Source organism: Etheostoma spectabile, chromosome 20, assembly GCF_008692095.1.
Source record: "Etheostoma spectabile isolate EspeVRDwgs_2016 chromosome 20, UIUC_Espe_1.0, whole genome shotgun sequence".
Taxonomy (NCBI): Eukaryota; Metazoa; Chordata; class Actinopteri; order Perciformes; family Percidae; genus Etheostoma; species Etheostoma spectabile.
This window is the reverse complement of record NC_045752.1, coordinates 13,896,701-13,909,587: the sequence shown is the minus strand read 5'-3', so window position 1 is coordinate 13,909,587 and position 12,887 is coordinate 13,896,701. Positions and strand designations below refer to the sequence as shown.

The 12,887-nt window shown below is 39.6% G+C and overlaps 1 protein-coding gene across 9 annotated transcripts in view; it reads right to left on the bottom strand.

Annotated features, from left to right (window-relative positions):
- Window positions 1-12,887, bottom strand: part of ralgapa2 (Ral GTPase activating protein catalytic subunit alpha 2) — a 105,888-nt gene that overhangs the window by 70,957 nt on the left and 22,044 nt on the right. For all 9 annotated transcript variants that reach the window (XM_032500988.1, XM_032500986.1, XM_032500982.1 and 6 more), the window contains exons 4-9: window positions 6,588-6,645; window positions 3,621-3,664; window positions 3,322-3,502; window positions 3,011-3,126; window positions 2,196-2,334; window positions 906-1,114 (exon numbers count right to left, since the gene is read on the bottom strand). In XM_032500988.1, the coding sequence (XP_032356879.1) occupies window positions 906-1,114; window positions 2,196-2,334; window positions 3,011-3,126; window positions 3,322-3,502; window positions 3,621-3,664; window positions 6,588-6,645 (747 nt within the window). The remainder of the gene's footprint in view (window positions 1-905; window positions 1,115-2,195; window positions 2,335-3,010; window positions 3,127-3,321; window positions 3,503-3,620; window positions 3,665-6,587; window positions 6,646-12,887) is intronic.

Sequence of the window (12,887 nt, the reverse complement as noted above, 5' to 3'; positions counted from 1 at the left end):
GGGTGCTTTGCTGGTGACAATGTTAGGGATTTATTCCAAATTGAAGGCATACTGAACCAGCAAGGCTACCACAGCATCCTGCAGTGGCATGCCATCCCATCCTGTTTGTGTTTAGTTGGACCATCATTTATTTTTCAACAGGGCAATGACCCCAAACACACCTCCAGGCGGTGTAAGGGCTATTTGACCAAGAAGGAGAGTGATGGAGTGCTGCACCTCCACAGTCACCGGACCTGAACCTCAATTGAGATGGTTTGGGGAGAGCTGGACCGCAGAGTGAAGGCAAAAGGGCCAACAAGTGAAAAGCATCTCTGGGAACTCCTTCAAGACTGTTGGGAAACCATTTCAGGTGACTACCTCATGAAGTCATCAAGAGAATGCCAAGAGTGAGCAAAGCAGTAATCAGAGCAAAGGGTGTCTACTTGAAGAAACTAGAATATAAGACATGTTTTTGTTAAGTACATAATGTAAATAGTCATGAAAATAAAGAAATTGCATTGAATGAGAAGGTGTGTGTGTGTGTATATATATATATATATATATATATATATAGATATTATATATATATATATACACACACACACACACACACACACACAACACATACATACATACATACTGTACATATACACTCAAACACACACACCACACCCACACACCACCACACCACACACCACACACACACACACACACACCACACACACACAACACACACACAACACACACACACACACACCACTATGATAAATATCAATATAAAACACTGAGGGACTTTCATTCTTTCACCAAAACTTATCAGTCTTTTGTGCTCAGAGTGTTTCCTGCAAAAATACCTTCATAAACGCCTCCCTCTCCATCTTCAGTGATAACATGAAAAATCACCAGAATGGTACTCTCATGCTCACCTGAATAAGTTTGGGGAGGACCTCGGTGCCATTCTTGGCGCTCTGCGCTACAGCAGCACTGCTGACATACTTCTTCTCCAGGAAGAAGGTGACCAGCCAGGTGATGAAGGCCACGCGGGGTGCCAGGTACTGGTCCCTGGTACAGAAGGTGCTCTCATTGTTCCGCGTCACTGGAACATACAAGGGTTTTGGTCTGTGGTGGGGGAGGTCTAATTAAGCAAGATAGTGGGATGAAGAGTGGACGATGGCGAGAGAGAGAGGGGGGGGTTTAAAAAAAAAAGGACAAAAGAAGAAAAGCGGGAGAGAAAGAGATTAAAAGTCAACTCCATATGTCTGGCTGTGAAGGTGTTCAGAGTTTTTCCAGCAGAATCCAAATGTGTTTACTTAATCATAAAGCAATGGGAACTGAACAAGCAGCATATTATTAATTACATTAATATTACTATATTGCTCATGTTACACCTGTTTTAGAATCTGTTTTTTTGACGTCCCATATAACAACAGCACATATCATTCGCTCTTGTAAACAAAACAAATGTGTTTGTGTAGTTTAAATGTAAATAGTAACTGCATTTTACTAATTGAAAAGCCTTCCTTTAGCATTGAATTCAAGCAGCACAGGGGTATACCATAAATGAACATAATAGGGTTAGAAGAGTAGCTAGAGGTTTAGCTTGGGGTTTCATAAATCAAAGAGGTATTTTACATCCAAAGCTCCAACTTTTACAAGATAAAGCTTATTAACGTTGCCCTCCACCTTTTGCAACTGCACTACTCACTTACTTATTTATTTTGCAGACAGTCAAAGCTACAGTAAATCCATTAATATTGTAAAATAGAGTTCCTAAAATATTGTAGAAGTGTTTCTTCATGTAATGATCTAATAACAAGTAAGTTGGTACAAATATACAGTAAACTAAATGTATCTGTAATCTTAAGCTTATTGTTTCAATGTGCTACAGTATTTTTTTTTCACTCCTTTTACTGCCCTTTTTCATTGAACTTGTCATTTTCTTTCCGTGTGACCCTAGTGCTTAGTGCTTGACGACGTCAAGAATAAAAGGTGCAGTATGAATTCATATAGGAGTACGTTAGTTTTCTGAAAAAAAATAATTAACATAAGCAAACTGAGTTTACCCACACACACAACAGTTAATTATATATATATATATATAATATATTATATAAATATAATACACACACAACACAACAAACACACATCACACCACACACACACACACACACACACACACACACACACACACACACACACACAGTATGTCATCTTACCTAATAAAGGCTTGTAAAGATTGGTAAGCTTGGTAAAGGAAGGGAATAGATGTGGAAGATAGTACTTCTTGAACAGGCTGAAGAGAAACCTGAAGCCTGTGTCCTGGTTTTCTTTGTTCCTCCATTCTAAGCTGGATGCCTGGCAGACAGAGCACAAAGGCAGACAAGGTCAAGCTACAGGGAGAGGAGATGGTTCCAGTATCACTCAGAAAGCGCCAGTACATTTTTGCAACACAATACTTTGAAGGTTCCTCTAACAAACAGGAAAACTGGTTGAGGCTGGGTTCACATAAGATTAACAGACTAACTATACACACTTAACAACTGATATACTGTATTTAGGTGTTCATCTTACTGTTGTACAAGAGAGGGACTACCTGAGTACTCAGGTCAACACCATGCCCATGGCAACACATACACCGTGTAACCAAAATATACACTGTGGTGGAGTATTTTCAATATACAGATGGTGTAGTTTTGCCTTGAATGACTTGCAGAGGATTGTTTTGTTGTTTTTACAATCCTTTCAATTGTGCCAACTGCCAATAAAGCCTGTAAATGTATTTCAAAACTAAAATTGTCAAAAAAGATAAATCAGGGTCATGTAGGCCCAATATGCTTCATAACTACACCTGAAACCTAACCACTGATCTGTTAGCGTCATGCACAACAAAACTGTCCCTGCGTCTTATAGGCAGCCCTTCACTACAGTATAGCCTGTGCCACTGCACTCACCCCATACTGACAAGGAATTCAGTTCAAACTTGAGATCTAAGTTATGATAACCCTATTGTAGCCACTAAATTAGTAATTACCTGGATGACCATGTACTTGAGCAGGGTTTCGAGGATGTAACAGGTCTGGTCATCTGCAACCTTTTCTCCTACCACAGCCGGAAGCAGGGGTGTAATCTCCTCAGGCACCACCTTGGCTGCTCAGATCGACAGATACAAAGTCCTGAGTTAAATGTAGGAAAGCGAGAGTCCCCCCACTAAAAAAGGAATCTACACAATCCAATATCAGTTTAGTATGTTTTAACTGACCCAAATGAGCACCCTGATCACAACATATGATCTATCAATGTCTTAGAATCAATGTCATTATATTTTCAAACATTCAAATTCACCATCTGGTGGGTTGGAGAAGGGATTGTAAATGATCGTGTCCAGGGTGCAGGGCCCTCTGGAGGAGGGCACAGCAGGGAATCCTGGCACTAGACAGGCAAAGATTAGGAACTGCTCCTCAGCACAGTTGTCCCTTAGTGCCTGCAGCCACAGCAGGTAGAGACGGATCCCCTCACAGCGGATCTAGACAGGAGGAGGTTGAGACATAATAATGGATAGACAAAAGGTTAGTGTTGTAGTGCATCATGTGGCTGAAAGATGGTGATTTGTCATATCTTGTGGCAATAAAAACAGCAATAACCTTGAATGAATTTCCAGTGTGTAGAAGCTTTTTCAGAATAGAACCTGGAAGAAAGAACAAAATAAATCAAAAATATTCAACAGAAATCTGCTACACAAAGACACAACAAGCAGAGACAACACACAGCACAAAGCTGACAGGGAGGGGCCCGCTTGTCATCTCCACTGAGGCAAATTGACCTTGATGGCTGGTCCTGACAAACTAGTGGGGAGAGTGGCAGATTTTCCTGATGAAAATTAACATCAGTTGGCAGCGACACGCATTTATAAAAGCAATCTGGTTCTGCTGTAATCAAATGAGACATTGCACTGATTGCTAAATACCTTGGGCGGATGAGGTGTGTGTGTGTGTGTGTGTGTGTGGGTGTGTGTGTGTGTTAGGACATACTCCTGACAGCACTGTTCTTATGAGGTCCCTGTGGGCCGTGAAAATATTTCGACCAGTTCTTATACGGATTTTAACTTTAGGAGTATGGATAAAATTGTGATTATGTTAGGGCAACAATTAAGATACTCCAGAGGTTTTTTTTATAATTTTTTAGCCTATGGTAAATAAGGTCTGAGAGAAAACTAGATTTCTGCATCTCCTCCTTGACACTGTTTTCAGGCTTTAGATAAAAAGAAAATCTAGCTTGTGGCGGGAGACTTTGGCATAACACAGGTCACTTCAGAGAGAGAGCATTCTTTTTGGCTGTTTTACAAATGAGCGTGCAAGTTCATTCTGAGAAAGTGCTGTTTGCCATAGCCAAAGGTTCAGGGCTGTAGCTAATACAAAGCTAAACTAATAGATAAGATACTTTGTTGTCATCCATCTATATACGTACATAGATTAACAAGTTGTGTAATAATGTAGTCCACTTTATTGTCCTGTGAATACAGTCGGTAAAGATTGGTCTGTTGGGGTTAGCCTTAAGCCTAGCACAAATACTGGCTTGTTTGCCATGTTGACGTTTCCTGTCACACAGCCAACGGCATGTCCTTGTTCGGACGGCAGCATTAGTCTGCGACAAGGGCCAGTGGAACACACTACGACACTGCTTACTACTGCCTTTTGAAGCTGCCAGTATGAGAGAAAAAGGAAACTCTACAGACCAGCCCATAGTTTACCCTTCGGCTAACCGTAGCTCATGGCTGCTGTAGCTAACTAGAGCCTTGAATCACAGTATGTCATCTCAAACGGCTTTACAAAGAAAACGGGACGGACATACTGATAGAATTGCCGCTATATAATGGCATCATGATAAAATGAATGACTAGTACTTTGTACAGGTTACTGTATGATGCCAGTGTATGTGCCTGTGCTCATCTGATGGGAGAGGCTGGTCGGAAAGGGAAGAGCTGTAGGAGAAGGTCTCACTCTACTTCAAATTCTGGAATTTTCTTTCAACACACTGTAGTCTTAATCAAGAACGTCCTTAACTGAGTGATTTGACCCAGACATATTTAACTGGCGGCTATGAAGAAGTGGCTGAGGTATTTCAAAAGTATGGCAAAGCTGATGTGTTTACATGTGAGTGTGCAAATTTAGTGTGTTTGTGTCTGGTGCTTTTAATGTTTTCTATTCATCAGGTTTGATCAATAACATGTCTCTGTTGGGCACACACATACCTTTTCCTTTCAAAAGGTCTTAGGCTCAGGACAGAAAGAATTGGAAGTGAGCAGACAGAGGATAAAAAGGTGTGAAGATTTTCTTCAGCTTCTATTGGTCTGTATATAAATGGCTGTGACCTTGCAGATCTCAGCTAAAAAGGACAAAACCAGTACGAGTCATTAATGTCATTCCTGACCTACTGTTAAGGAAAATCTGAAGAGCAGCACAACTCATTTCACATATGTGAAGAAAGTTGACATTGAAGTTGAAGACATTGATGAATTACACAGGAGCCAAATGAACACTCAATTGAGAAGATTTTAGGCTCACATAGTACAGTGTGGGTGCCATCCAAACTTCTGAAGTTCATGTCTTCCTGTAGGTGTATTTCAGATTATGCTGGAGGCGTTAAGTTTAGCTGAACTTTTAAGATAATCAAAGATATTGCGGTTGCCCAAATGTCTCTACACAGACAAAATGTGTTATGCGTTTACTTTCATTGTGGCCTTGGCAGGGTGAGCAGCACTGTCCTATCATGCAGCTCCTATGTTTCCCGTCATCTATGGAGGCACAAAGTTGAACAACTCTTCTGCTTGGAAAGGTTATGAGGTTTTCTTGTACACTGACCTGAATGAGACCTGGGGTACTATTGTCTCAACTTACATAGCATGACTTCATAAGCTGGAAATTACACCACACATACCACAACAACTTTTTTTTTTCCAGGGCACTGACATGCTTTCAGCAAATGCAACTCGACGTAAAGTGTGATAAAAAAAAAAAAATATGTGAAAGAAAACGTTAAACTCAATTAAAATGCAGGTATGGGGAGAAGCTATCACAGCCACCACCACACATTATTAAAAGCAGAAGTACACAGTGAAAGCACAGCATCTTGACCAGTGAGACGTGAACTGGTAAAAGAAAATTCTATGCAGAGTCAAGAAAAAGCCAAGAGGCAGCCTTAAGCCTATGATAAGTTATTGTCCACTGACAAAATGGTAAATTTGCCTGGGGCAACCTCAGATGAGTCTTTATATTTGGAATTACAAGCCTGAGGGTAAAACCAATCTACAACAGTGATCGTGGGACTGAAATCATGGCAGCATAATTCAATTACTTATTTGCATTTCAAATGAAGTGCTCATTTGCATTTACATTTACATCCCCTTCTAAGACTAATTATTTTCGGTTCTTTATGAAAGGCTGAGGCACGGTTGTGGTGACGATTCTTTGTCTTAAAGTGTATCTTAGAAGTTACAGAAGTATAAGGAAGAAAAACACATGCACAGTATACAACTACCTGTCCGTTTAAACAGAAAGACACAATTAACATTCAAGTATTTCATTTGGTGAAAAAAATCCTGTAATACATACCTATACTATGAAACTGCCATCGGTTGTAGATTTTCTCAGGCAAGTGTTGTAGAATTTTCTGAAAAATTACAAAAAGTTATGATTAGGTTAAGCAAATGATTAGTTATACGAGTCCAGCATAATGGCTGCAGTTGGGCATTTTTTCTTCACCAGTCACTTCCTATGCAAGGAACCGTACTGACCAGGTCCAGGCTTTTTCCGAAGAAAATATTTTCTTTTAAAGCTGAAAAGATTAGTTGATTAATTAATTAGTCAATCTACAGAAAATAAATTTATTGCATGCAAAAAATGGCTAACATCCAAAAGTATTAGGCTCTGAAATGTAAATATTTTCTTGGTTTTATGTGAACTTTGATTTTGGTCTGTTGGTTGGACAAAGCTAGACATTTGAGGACATGACCTTGGGCTCGGGATACTGTGAGGGGCATTTCCATAAAGCAGGCAGGAAAGATTGTGGTTGATCTCTCTCACCCCAGACAAAAACTCTTTGAGTCCCTCCCCTCTGGCAGGAGTCTGCGGTCCATCAGGACCAAAATCTTTTCCACTCTGCATTCAGCCTTATTAACAGGACCAGGGGCCAGTTTCAGGAAGGAGGTTTAACAAAGTCTGAGTCTATCCCTCAACTCTGAGTTGATGTACCCTGAGATGGGAAACTCTTGAGTTTTCGGCTGTTGGTTCAATCCACTCAGAGTAGGTTTACTCAGAGTTAAGCGCATGCACCACCACTATAAAAAGACGACATGAATGGAGCCACGACACTACGATTCACCATGGTAACCACCACAAACAAACTGTTCGGTGGAAATACTCATGCACACAGTGAGTTTGAACATATTTTTCGCAACACAGCGGCTGCTGCAAAAGAGATAGAATTTGCGTGAGAGAAAATTGCTATAAGAGTAAATGCGTAAGTTCCAATATAGTGTATTAATATCATATTTAATCATAGGTATAATATTACTAGTGAAATGGTATTGAACCTATAATATATTTTATTTAGGTGCAATCTTGCGGGCAAAAAAGTCCTAGCCCTACTAACCCATTCTGAGGCTGCAGCACCATCATTAACAGAATTATAATTCATAATGTTTTATTTCAAAAGGTTTACATCATTCACCTGCAATAGTGTGGACCTCCTTTTTAATGGCTCTTACTTGTTTATGTCCAGGGAAAACTACAAAAACGTTGTACAGATTTGTTTTTGTATTGGTTCATTTCATAATAATGTTTTTATATGTTTATGTATCAGATTTTTTACTATTTACTGTCATAGAACAAACAATGAATCAATTATTTAAGAAAATAATCTGTAAATGAAGCAATAATGGAAACAATTGCTAGTTGCAGCTCTATTTTCTTTATTGGATTCTAAAATAGAAGAGGGAGGAAATAAGAAGTAAGTGGCACTGTTTTGACAAAGCAGAATACACTTTAGAAATGCAGTGTCCTTGCCTTTTCCCTCCACTTGGCCTAGCATGTCTGCAGATCCCTGTAACACAGGGCGGCACTGAGAAATGTCATCACTTCGACAAACCGCTTTACAACTCAATTAGAGCGCCCTAACCTTTCAGCAGCCTATCATTATTCTTAAATGCTGCGGCAGGTTAACTGGGTCCCTCAGGAGAGGGGAAATAAAGGCGTGTGTGTGTGTGTGGCTAGTTAATAGTCGGTGCACTGTGTGAGCAACTGATGCCCCCAATGGCTCACTTCTTATCAAATCCTAATCACTGACCCAAAAAGACTTCATGATTGCAATAGAGAGGTCAAGTCTATCCTTTACTGCGTTACGTATGCAACTCTGACCCACTCAACTAGACAACCAACTCTGGACGGCATGATAAAAAGCACATCTGCCCTGGAGAATGAGAAACACAGGTAAGCAAGGGATACAGAGCATGACAATAAATGTGCAGGAAAGAGCTACAAAGATTAAGTCCTCTCCAGCCAAAGATGCAAAGTGCTGCGACAGCGTCTGAGTGAGGAATAGAAAAGACAAAAAGAAAGATGACAGAGCATGAGCGAAAGCTTTAGAGACTAAAGAGCATCATTGTATGGCATGGGAAACAAATGAAAAAGCTTTTATAAAAGGATTTTTTATTTTACTTTCTCCAAATAATGCATTTCAAATTATTTAACTAACAAAACGGAAGTCAATAACTTTGCAAACATTCAGTTGCTTATAAAATAAAGTTCAAATTCTCTTCCTAAAAAAATATTTCACCTTCCATTTTGACATATAATGTAAGCATTAGTTTGCTTGTTTCTATTGTGTTGTAATAGAGTTGTTTTGAGAGACGGCATATCATAACATTTTTCTCCTGTGCTACGTTACATTATGCTGAGCGCTGTGGTGGTCCAGAAGGCATCTCATGTTATGAGTGTCTCAGGTTGTCAACAACGTCCTACTTCCTTTGTCATCCTCCATCTTTAACTTTCTCTTTTTGTCCTCTGAGACTAAATCCCTCTCATTATCAGTGACAGCGGAAATGTTGAAAGACATACATCACTTAAAGAGGGCACTGGATGATTATCTCTGCTGTTCAATTTCTCACTGATCCACAGACGTGATGGTATGCGTGTACAGGCGTGTGGCTGCACCTTGCTATTGATCCCGCATGGGATTACCACATCTCTGCACAAGCTTCATACTAGCCGCTTTTACTCTGTCTCCTTGGGGCAGCAGTTACATTATGCTAGGTGGTAACACAGCAGGGTGGCCTGCTTAAGCCTCCCCCCCGTGTGTGTGTGTAAGCACACACAACAACATCTTCTTTCTTACAGAGAACCGGGATAGGAGAGTGGGAATGAGATGAGAAGCTAGCTCAGAAAGACTCCCTGCGGAGCTGGAATGGTGGCCGCAACAATGAGGAATTTACTGGCTGATATGAGGCGAATGGAGAGTCTGCTGGACTGAAGGTTGGTGGAGTTACTCTAATCTGCAGCCATACTCCAGCATAAAGATGGGGGCATTACTGTGGTACAACTACAGCCTTAACACATTTACATGATCCAAACTTAGGTTTCCAGACGCAGGGCATGGACATGACACAGAATACGCTACTCAAAGAGGTGGTCTACAAAGGCTTTCTGATGGTATAAACAGACATGCAGTACTCCCAAAAAAAATGTAGTCATTTACATATTTTTTGGGTTTTTGACACAACTCAGAGATGATTATACAATCTCAAGACAATGAAATCTCCTGAGACATACAAAGCACTAACCTACTAACATACAGCAAACCCATTAACACAAGATGTACATGCAGTGATCAGAAAATAACCAATGTGTCAATCACATAAAAGAACTTAGGCAAACTAAGATTGTAAAACACAGCATTAATAAGTAAAGTGAAATTCTGTTAAGTATTATCTTTGCATTACAGCATACGACAACATATTTTGGCCTACAAAGGAAATGAGAGCTTGATTTTAAAATCACTTGCAGGCGTCATGTATGATGTGTAAAAACATCCGTTACACACCTGCTTTGTTTAGTCCAAACACTGTAGACAAACCAGGCTACTTATTAACATAACTAAATTTCTGAGCTTGGTCCTCTTATGTTTTTTGTTGTTTGTTTCTCATATGACTGTAAAATAAAATGAAGTTTAACTTTTTTTAATTTCGTTTTATTTTTGAATAGTTTACCAAAATACACTGAACTATCGCCACATTACTAAGATATTTTCATTTTCCTCTGTAGCCAGTGGGTGGCAGCAGCAGAGTGCAATCAAACTCCTCCTCAGGCATCCAATAGCTCAGCCATGAGGTTTTCCTCTTTGCTCTGTAAAGGCCAAGCTGCAGCAGGCTTTGTCCAGGACCATTGTATGCATGTATGTATGTATGTATGTATGTATGCATGTATGCATGTATGTATGTATGTATGTATGTATGTATGTATGTATGTATGTATACTACCGGTCAAAAGTTTGGGGTCACTTCGAAATTTCCATTGCACTCCATTATAGACAGAATACCAGTTGAGATCGGTTGCATTGTTTTTTTAACCAGCGCAGCAGTTTTCATATTACATTATGTGCTTACATAATTGAAAAAAGGGTTCTCCAATGTTTTCTCAGTTAGTTTTTTTTTAATTTTAATGATGTCAGATTAGTGAACAGAATATGCCTTTGGAACATTGGATGAATGGTTGCTGATAATGGGCAATGTAGATATTGCAATAAAGATCAGCCACCCACTCAGATCAGCTGGTATTCTGTCTAACATCGAGTGGAATGGAAATTTGTAAGTGGCCCCATACTTTTGACCGGTAGTGTATGTATGTCATAATTCAAAATTAAATAAGACATACATTTATAAAAAAATATGTATCCACAAAATTAGTGTCCTTGCATGTGACAAAAATGGTTATTTATTAAATGTGCGGCAGAACTTCATGTTTGAAGGGTAAACATAAGCACAGGTTAAAGCGTTGCTTCACACATCATGATTCATTTACTCAGCCTGCTCCAAGTGCAGAACAGAGGAACACAGTAAATTAGCATTAATGCATTAACCAATAACCCCCTGCTGCTGAAATGTCAGTCACAACTAGGACTGTATAAAGAGGAAATAGGGAAGGAAAAGAAATCACTTAGCTAAATAGCCATTGTTTAAGTTTTTTATTTAAAGAAATATATTAATCAACATGTAGAGGAGCGTTTTAATGATTCTAGCCAAGATGTGCATCAAGAGGAATATGATGCCATTACACCAGATGACGGTTGATGGGAGTTCATGACACAGAGTGACACTGTATTTTAATAACCTACTTACTAATTAAATGGTGTATCTGGTGTGGCATTTAAATAAACACAAATAACAATCTTCTGTTCGCGATGAGCTATTTCGGGAAGGAAAATACAAGAAATAACAATATTTTGGTTTAGGCTTTTGTTTTTTCCTTTTCTGCATCCTCGTCTTACTTTGTACGCTGGTTCTGTTTTATAAAGATGGTTTATTTTGGCCAGGACACCCCTTACATCTCAAGAGACCATCTTGGTTAAATAAAGGTTAATCAAACAAAATCCTTAGATTTTCTGCAGTTTTCTATAAGACAGCTTTTGCAGTACCCCGAGCTGAATTAAATTCAGCTATCCATCAAAAAAAGGTTAACTCGCTATAATAATCAGAAATACCCATATAAGGCAACTCAGTAAGTCAAGTATCAAATTGAATGAGGGATTTTTACAGAGGATGACAAGGGGAATTCAGAATGCTGAGTTGAGTCCGGATGACAGACGCCAGGTCATGGTGAGGTCATATCCTGGACAGAAAATGGATATGAATCGACTTCCCTCTAAGTTTTGTTGGTCCCACAGCTGTCCCTTAACCTGTCCCATAACCCACCAGTGCCACCAGAATCAAACTTCTTTTAGACAGTGAGAGGTCATTTACAGTCATACAGCAGCAAAAACAACTCGAGTCCCTCAAACCCGGAGAAACTCAACCTGGTCTTGTGATAGCAAAAACTAATACAGGAAGTGGTCTCAACTGGTGTCCTGAAATTACATGCAACGGCACTTGCCGCGTAATTAGTGTCCATCTAAAACAGCTTTTCAGTAGGCTTGTTCGAGATGAGCCAGGTCTGCGCAGAATCGATCACTGGTGATCGCCGCCAAATACATGCCGGTTGGATTTGTGTCTGCATGTCTGCATTTCAACCCCAATCCAAAATCATATAGATGGCTGCCAAAGGGAGACAGACACTATCCAACTGACAAGGACATTGTCTCACACACCTGCCTAGTTTCAATAAAACTAAAACTTACAAAACACAATGAACACCAAGCATCAAGCTCTGACAACCTGACACAAGTCCTCAATTGGATTGAGGTCTGAACTCAATCTCTGCCATTTCAGGACATACATCATTTTGTTTAAATCTTGCCATACATCATAAACTCTCTACCTTCACAAGCCTTCCAGGTCCTGTGGCTCTTGGTGAGGTCATTTTACTAATGCCCATCCCTCACTGACACTCCTTGACATGTAAGGGATATGCAGCTCCTTGTAAGGTTTTTTCATATTTTTTTCACTGGCTTTGTTGCTGATTTTTTTTAAATGTTCCTTTGTCTTCATAAGGTAGCTATTAGCAGGGAGCAGACTAATCGTTCCATGTATAAGTGTATCTAACATACAGTCACACCTTGATTAAACACAGGCCTCCACTGAACTTGTTATGCGACTTCATAAAACAATTAACAGCACCAGTGATGATTTAGGTGTGTCATAGTAAAGTGAAATACAGCATTTTCACATGGGGTCAATAAGGCCAAACGTCTTATTTATAAAAAAA